The sequence below is a fragment of the Lontra canadensis genome, unplaced genomic scaffold, assembly GCF_010015895.1.
Source record: "Lontra canadensis isolate GAN:19392208 unplaced genomic scaffold, GSC_riverotter_1.0 scaffold9, whole genome shotgun sequence".
NCBI lineage: Eukaryota > Metazoa > Chordata > Mammalia > Carnivora > Mustelidae > Lontra > Lontra canadensis.
The window spans coordinates 22254354-22271845 of record NW_022631003.1 but is presented as its reverse complement, the minus strand read 5'-3'; the positions used below and the strand labels follow the sequence as shown (position 1 = coordinate 22271845).

Here is a 17492-nt window from a genome sequence, read left to right as displayed (position 1 = left end):
TAGGAGAGGATCCAAGAAAAGGGCCCTGGGGGATAGGGAGGAGTACTTTAGTTTTCAGTGTGATTTGACTCACAACCCTTCACTCACTTCCTGCGAAAAATAAGGATTGCATATATCCAAGCAGCTATTTCTAAAATTGTGAACTCAGTGATTTCAACATGAGAATAAACAAATTTCTCAACTGAGAGTGAGATCATAAAGGACAGTACTATGTAATAGCTTTTATAAAGTCAGAAAATATTTTTCATCAAAATGTAAATAATTATTTTTAATCTACTGAAATATTATGGGGGGGAGAGAGAGAGAGAGAAAGCGAGATTGTAATATGCCCAAATACCCAACATCTGAAAGTATTTTGATTCTTTTTATCTATAGTAAAACTATGTTTTAAGATTTCTAATCTATATAAAACCTTTCATGATTGAGATTAAGATAATGAAGTTAATGTTATTAATACCCAAATTCCAAAAGAGGAACAGAGAAAGCCACCCAAGTGGGTGTGAAACTCCTCCCTTCCCTGTTAGAAGTGTTCACTAAAAAAAAAAAAAAAGAAGTTTTTAGAAAAAAAATACACTCCAAATCTAGGAAAACATAAGCAGCAGATGAATAAAAAAGACTGAAACACTCTTTCTCCACCCAGACTCAACGTGTAAAGTCAGATTTCTCTAGATCCCCAGTTGCTCAAATGAAGGCATTGTACTCAATTATCTCCAAATCTCTCTTAGCACATCGAAGAACTGAAGTTATCAGGATTCCTTATCTTGAACCTATTTGAACACAACTGCGGTCAGGATACTGTAGAAGTTTGACAATGGTGCTATATACATTCTGTTTCTGTTTTTATCTGACCTTAGTGGCTGTACCTTCCCAGCCTCTCTTGCTGATGACTCCTCTGCTCAGTGTCTAAGTGCTAGAGTGGTTGTTTTCTATATCTACTTACTAGTTGCTGATTTAGAAACTGCGAAATTTATATCTCCAGTCCAGAATTCTCCCTGATTTTGTCTCTAGACATTTAACAATAATCATTTTATTTGACAGCTGTACTTGGATGTCCTCTAAATTTTTTTATGTCCAAAGAAGAATCTATGTTTCTCACCCTACCCCTAATTTACTCCTCTTCTAGTTTTTCTAGTCCTCAGTCTCAGTGATTTGTACCACCATCCACCCTAGTTGTTTAAGAGCAAAGCCTAGAAGTCATTCTTATTTTCCCTTTCTCTTATTTCCTATTTTCACTTCACCAGAAAGCTCTGTGGACAGAAGCTCCAAAATAACTCCTGAATTTTGTCAAATTTGCCATCATTTCCCATGGAAATTACCAAACTAGAATGCTGTTTTTAAAGATTTTTAAAGATTTGTTTATTTATCTGAAAGAGAGAAATGGAGGGGGGCAGAAAGAGAGAGAGAATCTTAAGCAGACTCCACACTGAGCACAGAGCCCAACATGGGGCTTGATCCCACGACTCCAAGACCATGTCCTAAGCTAAAATCAAGAGTTGGCTGCCCAACTGACTGAGTACCCAGGTGCCCCTAGAACATTATTTTTAAGCTTAGTACCCATGATTCCTTAATTGATCTCCCTGTCTTCACTGCTGACCTAACAATTGTTCCTCCCTTGAGCAAAAAAAGGGATTATTTTAAGTAGGTTAGATTGTTTATTTTTAATTCTTTCCATGCCTTCTTATTGTACTCAAAATAAAATCTCAATTCCACCTTATAAAAATCTTACATAATCTGATCTCTGCTTCTTCCCTCTGCTTAGTATGCCCCTTCCCAAACTTTTCATGGCAGATCCTTTCTTGTTATTCCTATCTCTCACCACTGCTTCCTCAGAGAAAGGTCTTGCTGCATATGCAATCTATCCCACATTATCCTGTTTTAATGCTCTATACAAAATTTCTTACCATATCTCCTTTAGTAGATCATAAGCTCCTTGTGAACAGAAACTGAAAGTAGCCCTTTGACTTCATTACTATAAGTAGTCTGGCATCTGGGCAATTCTTTTTTTTTTTTGTTTGTTTGTTTTTGTTTTTGTTTTACAGTTATTTTTATTTTTATATTTTTATTTATTTTTAAAATTTCTTTTCAGTGTTACAGAATTCATTGTTTATGTACCATACCCAGTGTTCCATGCAATACGTGCCCTTAATACCCACCTTAATACCCACCACCAGGCTCACCCAACCACCCACCCCTCACCCCTCCAAAACCCTCAGATTGTTTGCATCTGGGCAATTCTTAGAAGGTTCTCAGTATGTATTTGTTAAATGAATGAATGAATTGGATACTCCACAACCATAGAGCTATTTTGTGATATGCCCAACACTTCCCATCTCTATTTCTTTCCCTTTCTTCCTTTTTTTAAAATGGTTGATCATCAGATGTTAACTTAACCAAATCCTCTTAAAGTTGGCCCAGAGTTTTATGTGGGTTCACCAAGACCAGAAGTTATGACTGGTGGCTGGCTGAAGCCACAGTTGCATATCAACCAACAAGTTCTTTTAAAATGACATGTCTTAGTGGAGATTTGATTGACATTTGTATGGACTGCCAAAGCAGCTCTCATCACACACCACCATGGTACCGTGAGACTGTTGGCAACTTAAAATTCTTAATAAGATGACTGGCTCAGTGCCCTGCCAACAGCACCACTGTTGGTAGATGTCTTCTCGTGGATGTTATTGATGACATAATAGTTGAAAATCCTTGGTGCACCTGGGTGGCTCAGTGAGTTAAATCTCTGCCTTTGGCTTGGGTCATGATCTCAGGGTCCTGGGATTGAGTCCAGCATTGGGCTCCCTGCTCAGCAGGGAACCTGCTTACCTGTCTCTCTCTGCCTGCTTCTCTGCCTGCTTGTGATCTCTCTCTCTCTCTCTCTCTGTGTCAAATAAATTAAAAAAAAAAAAGAAAGAAAAGAAAATCCTTGCCAATTGTTTTGAGGGTTCTCTACTCTTGCACATGTCCTCTTGGATTAATTTATATTAACTGGATTCATTGGTAGCCTGGTTTCTTTCCACAGATGTTAAATCTGCCCTCCATAATGGCAGTTAGAGCCATTGAGAAGAGGGTTTTATCACAGAGAAATTGAACTCAAGGTAAGCCAGCCAGTTTGTTTGTTTGTTTGTTTAGAGGGGTGGGGGCAGAGTGCCAGGGAGAGGGAGAGAAAGAATGTTAAGCAGGCTCCACGCCCAGCATGGAACCCGACACAGGGCTTGATCTCCCCACCTGGAGATCATGACCTGAGCTAAAATCGGGAGTATGACACTTAACTGACTGAGCCATCCAGATGCCCCAGCCCAGCCAGTTTTGGTCCCAGGTCTAACAACATCATTTGGATTCAAACAAGCCCGAATAATCTGTGTACCGAAGTTGTATGTTTCTGTAAAGTAGAATTAATATGACTTCTCTGTATGCCAAGTGAGTGTTATAAAGAAAGATAAAGTGACTAGAATGAAAGTTCTGTGAAATAAAGAAACACCTGCAATCAGTTATTACGAAGGTGAGATGTTATTTTACTTCTCTGAATGGTAAAACTTACAATATTATTTTCAGTTCTGAGGTCTGTGGTTGCAGTGTGGTTTTATAAGTATCTATTGAGCATCTAACGTAGGCACGGCCTTGTGTGTTATGGAAAACTGGAAGAACTGAAAAAACACAATAATGTGATAAGTAGAATAGAAAATAGATTTTTAGACAAATGGATAAAAAGTGAAATTATTTAGTTTTCAGGGGGAAAAAGGCTGAGTTCAGGCCCATTATACACACATTGTCTTATTTTCAGAAGGGAACAATATAGAGGCAATATTCCGTCTGCTATTTAGATCACAAAAGGGAAAACCTTACTGCTCCAAGAAAGAATTTCTGTGGAAACTTGCATTCTCTTCTTGAAAAGTTTAAAGGGTATTTCTAAACTGGTTTAGGTAGTTTGGTCTGTTAATAGGGAGACATGGAGGCTCAAAGCTCATGATAAATTTGGAAACTATCATGGTTTTTACTCCTACTTCTACGTAGTGTGAGTGTAATTGTACCAGCTCATGACTTTAACTCATACTCCTGATCAAGATATCAGCCATAATGTCAAATAAAAATAACACTGAAACTTGCAATAGGTTCACTGAATGGCCCTTTGGTAAGACCTACCTTTGAACTTCAAGGGAGACTTAAAAAACCCAAAATGAGATAGAGAAAGCAGCTAGGACCCCAGAAACACTTACAGCTTCCTGTGATCATGAAGGTGGGGAAAAGAAAGGCATGGAAAGGGTGAGCATAATCTTTAAGTAAATTCTAGTTACCTGGAAACAAGTTTTGAACTGATTTTTATATCCACAGAGGACAAAATCAGACATAACAGTTGGAATGAATTGGCAGGCAGTTTTAGAAAGATCATACAAGCTTGGAAGCTGGTGATCTCTACCTTCCTGGAACTGAAGTAAAGATAGCTGGGGAAGAAGATCAGATTGCCTGCAGTGAATGAAACTTAAGTTGTGGTTCACAGTGAGAGGGTGTTTGTAAATTTGTAGGAATATTTTTAATAGTCACAAGGAAGTTTGCTGACTGCCCTTCTGTGGACAGGAAGCAGAAGTGCTAGATGTCCTGAAATGATCAAGAAAGGTCCAAACAGAAAAACTGTCTCACGTCCCACATCCCACATACCTTTGTAATGTCACACCACTATAGATCCACTGTAAAGTACTTTACCACATGATAATATTGGAAAAGTTTTTCAAGAAGTTAGGTAAAATAATTTAGAAGAAAGTTGTCATGAAGAAGAATTAAGGTGTTATTTAGAAATTATTCAATAATTTCATTTTTCTGCTCATGGTATATATTTAATGTGTTATATATTTCCAACTACCTATTTAATTTTAAAGGGTTCCAGTGCAAGAATTTAATTTTTGCCATGGCAAATATGAGACACACACAAAAATATTTAAGACTTCGTGTCTTATGTTGAATTACAGAGATATACAACTATTGGGGAAACTAGAAAAGACTGTGCTTTGTTCTGTTTGGGATTTTCTTTTTTCTTTTTTTAAAGATTTTATTTATTTATGTGACAGAGAGAGAGATCACAAGTAGGCAGAGAGGTAGGCAGAGAGAGAGGGGGAAGCAGGCTCTCCAATGAGCAGAGAGCCTGATACAATCCTAGGACCCTGAGATCATGATGGGAGCCTAAGGCAGAGGCTTAACTCACTGAGCCACCCAGGTGCCCCTTTTTGGGATTTTCTAAGAGTTTTCTAAAGGTACATCACTGCCAGCAATGCTACTCAGGGCGTATAAGCTGCTTATAAGACACCCTGGATCAGTCTATTTTTCTTTTTTAAAAAATATTTTATTTATTGATTGATTTGAGAGACAGAGAAGGAGAGAGGCACACATGTAGGGAGAGGGGCAGAGAAAGAGGGAGAGAATCTGAACCAGACTCCATGCTGAGTGCAGAGCCCAATGTGGGGTTCGATCTCATGACCCCGAGATCATGATCTGAGCCAAAACCAAGAGTCAGATGCTTAACCGACTGGGCCACCCAGGTGCTCCTCTACCTGGATCCATTTTACTTAAAGCTGCACATCTGAACATGTGTAATAATGGTGACAATTTGACATTCTTATGACTAGACTTAGATACAGAGTCTAAATAAGCAGATGTCTGAAACAGTGATGTAAGTTGCATTAAGCATTTTGAAAATATTTGTATTGCTATTCTCTATATTTTTCCTTTTTGAAATAGGAAAAGGAGATCTCTGCCATGAGAATGACACATTGACATACATTTCCAGCTTGCGCCTTGGATACGGAGACTACCCCACAACTGTCTGCCAATCTATCCTTTTTTGCCTGCTGCTGATTATGAAATATTATCTTTGAGGTCCCTTTATGTATCAGAAACTAAATGTATACTTCACTACATGAAGATTGTTGAATGTAGAAGATGCGTTCTGTGTTAAATAGTGTCACTTCCTAGTTGTATTTCATAAGATAAATAATTATTTTGACACTACGCTACACAATAATTTCTAGCTCATTTGTAAGAATATTATACTTTCCTCATTTTCCCTCATCTACAGCCCATTATTTTTCTTGGCATGTTCTCTTTACTTTAATTAAGGTTTTTTCCTCTTTCTCTCATCATATGCAAATACATCTAGTCTCTTATTATAATAACGCTAGGTTTTAGTCAAGGGTCCACCTGTAGTTATGCTTGCTCAGTTATTTTATTCACTCCCCCATTTACTTTTTTACTTGTCTGGAAGGACTACTGATTTCCTTTGCGTCTTGTAAACTCAAACTTTTTCATTTTGATTAAGTGTAGTCATTAGGCAATTTCATTATGACTTACAGAAAACTGTATGTGAACAAATACGCAGGAGATCCATACAATTTTGTTATACATTTTTTTTTTATCTTGGTTTTAGATTAGCGTTAGGAAATTATGTCAACTTAGAAAATCAATATGTGGATGATTTGTGTATGAGTTTCAATTTGAGGTATTAAGGAGGACATCCCATAATGCTCCTATGAGAAGGGATTGGTGTCTGGCACCACACTAGATAACCTCTAAAGTCTTGTCTCCTCTAAATTCTCAGACTCCTTGGTTTCTCTAATCTCACTAAGGATGGTGAATACTCTTGCCTTTCAGCAGAGTAAACATTCCATTCACAGAAACTCATATTAAGTTGAACCTAACTCTTTTAGTAGTATACATGTTTATTTTGCACTTACAAAAGAGAGTGAGCCATATTTCCATTATTTAACTGAATTGAGAAGACCATGACAAATCAACGGATGCAAACACCAGTTCTCTGGACATGACTATTTTCACACATGCACACACACACACACACACACTCGTGTGCATTCTTCTTACCTAACTTGACCAGGTGGAGCATGGAGGTATTACTTCCTCGTTCTGTGCAAGCGGTTACTGAGAGGTTGTAGATATCTCCTGGAGGCAGGCTGAGAATTGCAGTCATGATATTGCGTGTGACCTGCAAGACCCATCAAAATCGGGGTTTAAACTTCTAATGAACTTGAACTAGAATACGGCTCCAGACAACTACGGGGCTATAGCAGACATTCCCTCTCTGTTCTGTGTAATCAATCTACAGTTGATTACAAGCTAATGGATACTTTATTTCCTTTGAAAATGATATAAAGTCCTCAACTGAGCCAAATGCAAGGTAGCTCTAAACATGCATAGTACGTATCAGAATATTTTCTGCAATTAATTTTCTATCTGGAATATGTATTCCTTTGATATATTTCCTCATCTTCACAGCAAATTTTAGAAAAGGCATTTGCTAGGTTGGTACTGATGTGTACATTACTCAGCCTTAGCTGGGAAGCTCAGAAGAAACCTAGTCATATCTATAGCTGCCTGGCTTCTTATTTCCCAGTCTCCCTATGGGTAGAGGAGACCATGTGACCCACCTCTGACCAATCAATTGTCAATGGAAGTCACATGGGCAGCTTATAATTCTGTTCATGCTGGGCTTCCACATTTTCTCTTTTCCTCTCCCCGCAGGCTAGAATATGGATCTAATGACTAGGAAGGTTCACCTATGCAAATGAAGACTACACCATGGTAGATGGAACAACAAGATAGAAAGAATATGGAGCCCTGGATGATTGATCCCTTACAGCAGAGGTGCCCTGATCGTCCTGTGCTGGCATGAGAGAAACAAACTTCTATTTTCTTTGAGCCACAATCTTTGTTGTTCTTTTTTTTTTTTTTTTACAGTAATGTAGTCTCTACCCTAACTAATGCAATTTCAAAAAGTTTAATAAAGCAGGAGAAAAGAAATCAGTATTTCCAACATACCCAAATATTTAAGCATTTTTGATATATAGAGAAAATATCAAAACATATTAAATGTGGTTTTCTTGAAAATATTTGCCATCCTGAAGGAAAAGCTCAAATTGTTAACTGTAAATGTGAATTAATTACTAGTTATAACTATTACAGCTCAGTATTAAAGATTAAAAGTGAATTCTATGAAAGGAAGAATGCAGTTTTTCTTGATTGTCCTTTCTTCATTGTCCTCTCATGGTACCACCTCACACCTGTTAGAATGGCAAAAATTAACAAGGCAAGAAACAACAAATCTTGGAGAGGATGTGGAGAAAGGGGAACCCTCTTACACTGCTGGTGGGAATGCAAGTTGGTGCAGCCACTTTGGAAAACAGTGTGGAGATTCATCAAAAAATTAAAAATAGAGGTACCCTATGACCCTACAATTGCACTACTGGGATTTACCCCAAAGATAAGAGACGTAGTGAAAAGAAGGGCCACATGTACCCCAATGTTCATAGAAGCACTGTACAATAGCCAAACTGTGGAAAGAGTGGAGATGCCCTTTAGCAGACAAATGGGTAAAGAAGCTGTGGTCCATACATACAATGGAATATTACTCAGCCATCAGAAAGGATGAATACCCAAGTTCTCCATCAACATGGAAGGGAGTGGAGGTTATGCTGAGTGAAATAAGTCAAGCAGAGAAAGTCAATTATCATATGGTTTCACTTACTTGTGGAGCATAAGGTATAACATGGAGGATATTAGGAGAAGGACGGGAAAAATGAAGGAGAGAAACCAGAGGGGGAGATGAACCATGAGATACTGTGGACTCTGAGAAACAAACCGAGGGTTTTAGAGGGGAAGGGAGTGGAAGGATGGGTTACCCTGGCAATGAGTATTAAGGAGGGCACATATTGCATGGAGTACTGGGTGTTATCTGTAAACAATGAATCCTGGAACATTATATCACAAACTAACAATGTATGGTATGGTGGCTAATATAACATAAAAAAAATTGTTCTCTCATGGGAGCCTAAATTAGTGCCAAGAATCATAAGACATCTGTTTAATGTTTCAATAAATGTTTGCTTAATGGTTTTCAATAGTTTATGTTAAAGAATATTCAGATGCCCCATGTTGGGATTCAAAGAAACATACACTCTTTTTAATTTTCTTCTTTCCTTCTGCAACAACCATCCAGTGTAACATTCTAGAATGGGAGAGGTCAGTTGTGTCATCACCGTATGTCCAACTGATGTATAACAGACTGTTGTAATACTCCACAGATGTGATTTCTGGAGCAACTGGGGCTACGAGGAAAAAAAGAGGCACTTTAGTTTAAAAGACTAATAATAATTAAAGTACTTCTCAACAGAGCATGAAATCTCATGTAGAGTTAGTTTAGAGCATTAAAGTTCACACCATACGATGGTCCCAGGGATCCCTGAACCGCTCAGTAGTATGGCGCATGTTGGCTGTAAAAGGCAGATACTTGTTTTCTGGGACCCTACCTTGTATGGCTCAGACACAATGCAGCCAGACCCATCCGTACCTGAGGGTATCAAGTCTTTTATACCAATTTCACAGCTACAAGATTCCTGAAATACTCACTTCTTTGAGTATACTTACTGCATCAATAAATTAATAGTGTAAGACATGGCTGAACTTATTTTCCAAGAATACTAAAAAATTGGGGATCCTATAAAAGTAAATTTTTTCATTGTGGTGCAGCAAAGTGTGTATGGAAATAAAGGACAGTAAGGTCAATACTTAGAGGGACAGAAAATAATTACTGTTTCTATAAAATAACAAGGCAATATCATTGATCGCGTCTAACCAGTGCTTTGCAAAAAGCAGGCTCTTAATAAATGTTGCTAAAGCAAGTAGTACGGGAAGGAAAAAGGGCTCTTTGCTAAATTCTAACACTGAGTTTATTAATTCTTAAAATTTTCTTACACATTTAAGTTTAAATAATTTCTAGTGGGGAGGAGAGTTCATTAAAAGCTTTATGATATATGAGCTCTGAAAGCATATTTGAATTATTTTTAAAACTAACTGATAATTCTGAGGATTTTAGGAAACACGTACAGAGTTGAATGTAAAGTCCATGTATGTGTATGTTGGTTTGAAGACAAGCAGATATTCCATTCTGAGAGACAGCACAAAACCAGTTGAAAGACTTGGAGGAGAATTTCCATAAACCATGAAGATTCATCTTCCTCAAGATGCTATTAGTACTCATAATAAGCATAACTATGCTTTCAAGAACAATTCTTCACTAAAGAGATTTGTAGTGCACCTGGGTGGCTCAGTGGTTAAGCATCTGCCTTCAGCTCAGGTCATGATCTCAGGGTCCTGGGATGGAGCCCCATATCGGGCTCTCTGCTCAGCAGGGAGCTTGCTTCCCGCTGCACCCCCTCTCCCCGCCTGCCTCCCTGCCTACTTGTGATCTCTCTCTTTCTGTGTCAAATGAATAAATAAAATCTTTAAAAAAATTTAAAGAGGTTCGTAATATATAGAGTAAAAACCATTTCTGTTTCAGGGGTGCCTGGGTGGCTCAGTTGGTTAAGCATCTGCCTCAAGCTCAGGTCATGATCCCAGGAACGTGGAATGGAACCCCGCGTCAGGCTTCCTGCTCAGCGGGGAGCCTGCTTCTCCCATTCCCTGTGTTCTTCCCCCTACTTGTGCTCTCTCTCCCAAATAAATAAATAAAATCTTAAAAAAATTCTGTTCCATGTGAAATTAGAGTAGTATTTCTATAGGTTTGACAATAAAATCTTGAAATACCAATAATGTATCTAGCAAGTAACACAAATCTGCATCTTATTTCAGAATAGTCTAATAAAGAAAATAATACTTTTGGCTTCTTTTCTCTTAATTTATTTCTATGTAGTTCATTATATGTATGTATGTATACTTGTATTTCTTTGAAGGATATTTTCTCATGTTTTAATTCTAGTAAGGACAAGAGATGTATATAAAATTGTGAATCCAGAAGTGGAAAGCTCCCCCTCATGGGTATTAACCAAGTCTTTAGATTTTTATCTGTATTGTTGCTTTAAAATGCAGCATATTGCTGAAAGGCCACAAGATGTCACTCTTTGTTTATTAGACACTATTTGGTACACTAGCATAATTACTATGCATTTGACTTGCAGACAAAGTTGCCTAACAAAGACAAGGGACCTGAGATCCTAATAAATCACATCTTACTCAGATATTTTATTCCTACATCCTTTTATATCACACAATTTGGCATTTTGGCTCACAACTAAAGCAGAGGTAAGAGAAGCATGTTTCATTTGCTTTCAACTTGAAATGAAGGAAGAAAACCAAAATGAGACAAGGCTAAATTTTCAACTGTTTTTTAAAAATAAGTATAAAAATAAAAGTCAGCCACCAGATATATTTTAATAGTGATTTATATGACATAATTTCATTCTTACACTACCTGTGAAATTCTTATGCCCATTTTAGAGATGTGAGAATTGAGACTGTGTATTTATATGCTTAGATGAGACCATGAACTGCCAGGGTCAGAATGACTTAGTAGATTGTCCCAGGAAAAGATAAGAAATTCCCAGAGACCCAATTTATTGGAGATAATAGCTCACGAAGGCAAGTAGCTCACCTATTAACCTTATAACTATCTAGATTTCCTAGGCACATAAACTTTGCCAGATCCTGGTTCCCAGCTTTGAAAGGCACAACACAACCACTTGAGTCCAGAACTCCAAATCCTGTTACTTTTTATTTCTGTTGTGCCCCTTCAAAGACACGGCAAAGAACCTACCAAGGCAGTTTCCTGCCTTATTGCAGTGAGTTCTAATACAATTGGTTTTGCTCTATTAGCCAGTTGTTAGGTAGCATTTTGAATTCTGCCAATGAGAAGAGAGAAGTCCAGGATCACTAAGATAATTTGCTCTGGGTTCAACAGCTAGAGAATTTTGCAAAGCCCAGTTTGCTCAACCAAGTGTTCAGATGCAAAGTCTGGGCTTTTCCAGACATCTGCTCTGTCTGAGAAGGAAAGAGTATTCTCAGAGAGGCAATGTCAATAAAGTTAAGCCTAATGAATTATTTATACAGTAAAATTTCATTAAAATTAAGTACACAATTATTTTTTTTAAGATTTATTTATTTATTTATTTATTTAACAGACAGAGATCACAAGTAGACAGAGGCAGGCAGAGAGAGAGAGAGAGGAAGAGAAGCAGGTTTCCCACTGAGCGGAGAGCCTGATGCGGGGCTCGATCCCAGGACCCTAAGATCATGACCTGAACCGAAGGCAGAGGCTTTAACCCACTGAGCCACCCAGGTGTCCCAAGTACACAATTATTAATATAGTCAAGAAACTAACACAGTACTTGTCACATAGCTGGTATTTTCTAACTTTTTGGTATTTTTTCATTTTTCTACTCTAGTTTACTGTTAGCATCTAGAATACAAGGAGCTCTTGTATTCTATTGTATTACTATTCTATTGTATTACTATTACTGGTAAAGGAAGGAGATGTACTGTATACATTGATAGTGTAAGAGTTCACATAACTAATTTCTTTTTTTAAGTTTTTATTTTTAAGTAATCTCAATACCCAATATGGAGCTTGAACTCACAACTCCAAGATCAAAAGTCACATGCTCTACCAACTGAGCCAGCCAAGCGCCTCCACATGATTAATTTCTTTCCATTTTCTTTCATTTTGATAAAGTTTGATAGAGTAAAACTAAATGTCCAGATAAGAAAGTATTTTGCTAACATTATTCTTCATCTAGACATGTTTTTCTCATTTCTCCTCTTAACATAACACTAATAATAACCTTGTAGTCCAACCAGAAGTTCCTGAAAAACCTTTGTTCAAATAGGATTCAAAAGGGTTAGTGTTTTTTTGATTAATTTCCTCCTTCCATTGCCATCTCTGACCACCTCTGCTATCTCTGTTATATGATAATGAGCTAACAGTTGTTTACATACTAAAACTTTCTGCCACATATTTCGCTATGTGTTTTTTTTTTTTTCTTTTAGAGAGGAAGAGAGAGTGGGAGGGGGTGGTGAGGGGAAGGCAGAGGGAGAGGGAGAGAGAGAATCCCAAGCTTGCCCCATGCCCAGAGTGGAACCCAACCCAGGACTTAATCTCACAACTCTGAGATCATGACCTGACCCAAAATCAAAGGTGGGACCCCTAACCGACTGAGCCACTCAGTGTCCCCTAAGTGATGTATTTAAATGGAAAAGAATAATAGATACCATTATCATATCCATTTTACACTTAAAAAAACTGAGGCTTAGGAAAGTTAACACACACAGGCTGCTCAGGGTAGGTGGCAGATCCGGATTCAAACCCAGGTCCACCTGCCACCAAAGCCCATTTTCACTGCTGCAATGGACAACACTGCCATCAGCCTGTGACCTTAAAAATGGCTTATGTAATAAGGAGATGGAGGCACTCTAGCAAATATAATCATCGAATGGGTACAATCAATTCATCTCAATGGGAAGCTGAAAGCTCTGTCTGCTACAATTCGATTCTCATCAATTCTGAATGGGGCATATAAATAAAGGACAGTAAGTCAGGATAAAAACATATTTAAAATTTTAAAAACCATCATTTGAACAAATAATGAATTTTTAGAATTGAGCGTACTGCTGTTGGTGAAACTGATGCTCAATCAGTGCCCGGTGAACAACTCGAACTTTCTGGAGGTACATCTCTTCAGAAACTCCTCAAAACAGCCTTCTCTACCCCCAGAAGCAGTTCCCACACACCACTCACCTGTTATGAAGCTGATGGTGGAGCTGTCACAACAGCTCAATTCCGGATCTCCCCATGTTACCATGGTAACTCGGAAGTTGTAGTACCATGCTGGCAACAGATTGGCTATCCTCTAAAAAGAGCAAGGAGACAAAAGACGAAGGGGAAGAAAATCATGTTTTTGGAATTGAGTTACTTTTATTAGGTCATGAAAATAATCAGTAAGTAGTCTTTAATTTTATTTCTGTGCCTTTTTTAGTTCCCTAACTTTCCATTAAAAATTCTTTCTGGACTGAGGTAAGGTGTAAATAGAATGATATGCAAACATAATTTTTAAAAAGATTTTATTTATTTATTTTCGAGAGAAAGAGAAAGAGAGAGCACAAGCAGAGGGGAGGGGTAGAGGGAGAAGCAGGCTCCTTGCTGAGCTGGCAGCCGGACCCATCCCAGGACCCTAAGATCATGGCCTGAGCCGAAGGCGGATGCTTAACTGACTGAGCCACCCAGGCACCCTGCAAACATAATTTTAAAAAAGGGATACATAGGTATAGAGTCAAATATTTTCAATATTGGTTTTGTTTTGCAGTTTCCTAAGTTGTCTTACACATGTGAAGTAGTACTAATTTGTAAGTGATTGTACATACGCATCCCCCTATTTCTAAGAAAATTGGCCTCTCACAACCTCATATTCTCCCAATTTGTACTATAAACGTGCATCCTTGTTGGGAGGCAAATAAGTACTTCATGCGGGACCTGTAGATCCTGCACTTTAGAAAATATTCCAGTCTCAGAAAGAGTAATCTTTACCTGCTCTCTAGAAAAGCATCCTCTAATGGCTTGACATGAGAGGTGTTTAACGGATGTGTGGATGTTAAGAATAGTCATCATTAGTGTTGAATGGTGTCAACGCATTATTGAATGACTAAAGCAAAATTTTTTTGTGTTTTCCTCCTCGGGAGCAGAGAGAAACAATAAGCACTTGATAGCTCTACTAAAATGTGGATACGCTCAATTAGGGGTGAAAGCTTGTTTCACATAATTACTTCTCTCCCCCTTTCTTTTTCTTTCTCTCTCTCAATCTCTCCCCAAAACAAAAATAGTCCAGAAAGCAAAAACAACTAGAAAACTCTTGAAAGTAGCAAGCCCCCCATGTGTATCTATAGATAACTTTATCTGACGTATTTGGCATGGAAAGGCACGTCTGTTTACAGGGAAGTGTGATAGCTACTTACCACGGACGCGGTCAAGGAGACAGTCGCTGCGATTTCATAGTACGTTGTCCACTCTGATGTCATTGTTGCGGGGTTGAAATAAAACATTTCAACAACGTATTTTCTGAACACACCTAAGTAAGGTCTGCTCCAGCTCAGAACCACGGCTGTAGGACCCAAGGGGTAGAGCATCAAATCCTTTATCCCTGTTGGAACTAGGAAGAAGTGGGGAGGGATGAAAAAAAAAAAAAAGAGCCGAGAAGGAATGTTTAATATCTTAGCAATGGCTTCAAACTTCTTCTTAATAACTAGGGTTTTCATTCTTTTGATACGATCATTGAATAAACTGTATTCGCCTCTGATGTTATTTTTTCTGAGTCATATATGCTAACCATATCCTCATGGTATACAATGGTTGTCATTTATTCCTCTGGATGTAAAATATTGGGTGAATAAGTATGGTCCCCCATATATGATGGTAATGACTTGGACCTGGGCATTGGACCCCCACCGCCCAAAAAGTACCCTGATAAAGTTATTCTCGGGTCTGGCAGCTTACCGATAGCAAATGTGACAGGATCTGAAGGTGGTCCAATCAAAGGGCCTTTTCTTAGGTACATCACGACCTGGTACTGGGCACCAGGAACCAGATTTTCAATAATAGATTTGCTTGAGTTCACCTTTAAACCAAACACCCGATATGATTTATTTAGAGCTGGGCTTTTATAATGTGACACAAAAGCTGATATCACATTCAGGGACTCCTTGTGGAGCCACAGATGCCTTTGAAATCCAGAAGCCTTTGCTCGTTCTGGGGAAGGTCAGATTTCAGAATTAGGATGATTTATAGTTTATGAGAACACTGAAGGGAACCCAGAACATTCAAATTCTATGGCTGGATTTAATAAGCCCCGTGAACTGCTTTATACCCATCAATGTCAATTTTAACTACGTACACTGGAGACACATCAGCCTCTAACCATAATCAAATCAGCAATACCATAAGGGGAGGCTGACATCCTAAACTGTAATGTCAGCTAAAAACATACAAAGATCAGTGCAGCAATGTCTTCAGTCTCTCGTCACTTAGAAGCATATAATATCTAATTATAGAGATGGAAATGACCTCAGAGATTATCTGCTCCAAATCTCTCATTTAGTAGATCAAGAAAGTAAAGCCAGGATATGGCCGAGGTCACCTAGTTAGATTCAGCGCTGGGACTGGAAGCCTAGTGCTGTAACCTCTGCAGGCTGCTACAGGCAAGTCACGGGACTAAGCGTGGAGGAACGGCAGTAAGTACTTCTCCAGGCTATTGTGACCCCATAAAAGAATGTGGTAGGAAATATTTCTCATTTAGATGAGCTCTCCTTGCTGTTCTTAAAAAAAAGAAAGAAAGAAAACTCTTGGTTTGACAACAAATGTAATATAGAGAACAGAACAGGTAGATGATTGAAATATTCTTGCTAAGGTTAAATGTTGGTGTTCCCGAGGATTGATGCTTTAGCTTACATGTCAAGGAATGTGTGACTTTGACCTTTAGAACCTCTAATGTTGAAGACAGTCTTGCTTAGTAGAAAGAACACAGGCTTTCTATTCAGACTGCCTGAAGTAAAACCCTGAGTCTACTTCCTTGTAAGAATGGGAATTTATCTATAATTTATTTTTAATGCTTACCTTGGCTTCTTGATTGGTAAACTATAGATAATACTATTCTATACCTCACAGAGTGGCGAGGATGCTTAAACTAGAGTATCAATAAAGTCAACTCATTACTCAGCAATTTTTTGTCCTCTAGGGTGCATAACATGAAATTGCTATGGAAAGAAGCATAAATCAATGGAGAATAGTACCATTGACAGCTTACCTATGCTATAAGGCTTTTTAAAAAATTATTATTAAGCTTCATTATGATTTTAAGAAGAAACAGAATTGGTGATATAATATAAATTTTAAGTCTTTCCAATACCAGAAACTGATTGTACACAATAGAAATTGTACAATTTGAATTGGTAGAACTTGCTCTAAATGTTAAGTGTGTGTGTATGGGGGGAATCGGCATACCATAATTTCTTTACCAATAACTTAGGCAAAATAAAATTAAGTTGAATGAATACATCAGCATTTCCCTCCTATCTTTCCTAATTTACACTCCTATGAGAACTTTTTGCCCATGTTTTCGAAGGTGAATTCTGCTGGAACCGTCTAGGCAAAGTTGGCCAGCTCTCCTCATCAGACAGATCATTTCCTGAAGAGACAAACTATGAACAAGACACGTATATTGTGCAAAACTAAGTAATGCTGTCTTATTTCTTTAAAATCAGTTCCTACATTATAAACTAATAATGCTCATTGTGGAGATTACTCACACAGTAGAAGAGCAAATGAAGTAAATTGGCAATTTTTCTGTCCTCCTCCCCTCATTTCCAACATTTTAGTGGGCCATCTTCCAGACCCTCCTCCACACAGATATACATAAATAATATGATATTGAATCATATACATGTTACATTATTACATCGCTCTGAACTTTTCTTTAAAACTTAACAACACATCAGACAGCTAAGCATTCCTGCTTAACTCATTTAGGATATTTAGAGTAACTGGACAGAAAAAGTGTAGGCTGCTTTAGGGTGGCGTTAGTTTCTTTGGTTGGATAATATTTTAAGCAAGTAATTGATTCCGATTATGCAAATGATTATGTGAAATCAGAGCCACTTAAATATGCCATCATATTTAATAC

General features: G+C 38.0%; 1 protein-coding gene across 1 annotated transcript in view; it reads right to left on the bottom strand.

Moving 5' to 3' along the window:
* Positions 1-17492, bottom strand: part of PTPRO (protein tyrosine phosphatase receptor type O) — a 233810-nt gene that overhangs the window by 56018 nt on the left and 160300 nt on the right. The window contains exons 8-12 of the mRNA XM_032855072.1: positions 15311-15431; positions 14773-14966; positions 13562-13673; positions 8950-9101; positions 6862-6982 (exon numbers count right to left, since the gene is read on the bottom strand). Of these exons, the coding sequence (XP_032710963.1) occupies positions 6862-6982; positions 8950-9101; positions 13562-13673; positions 14773-14966; positions 15311-15431 (700 nt within the window). The remainder of the gene's footprint in view (positions 1-6861; positions 6983-8949; positions 9102-13561; positions 13674-14772; positions 14967-15310; positions 15432-17492) is intronic.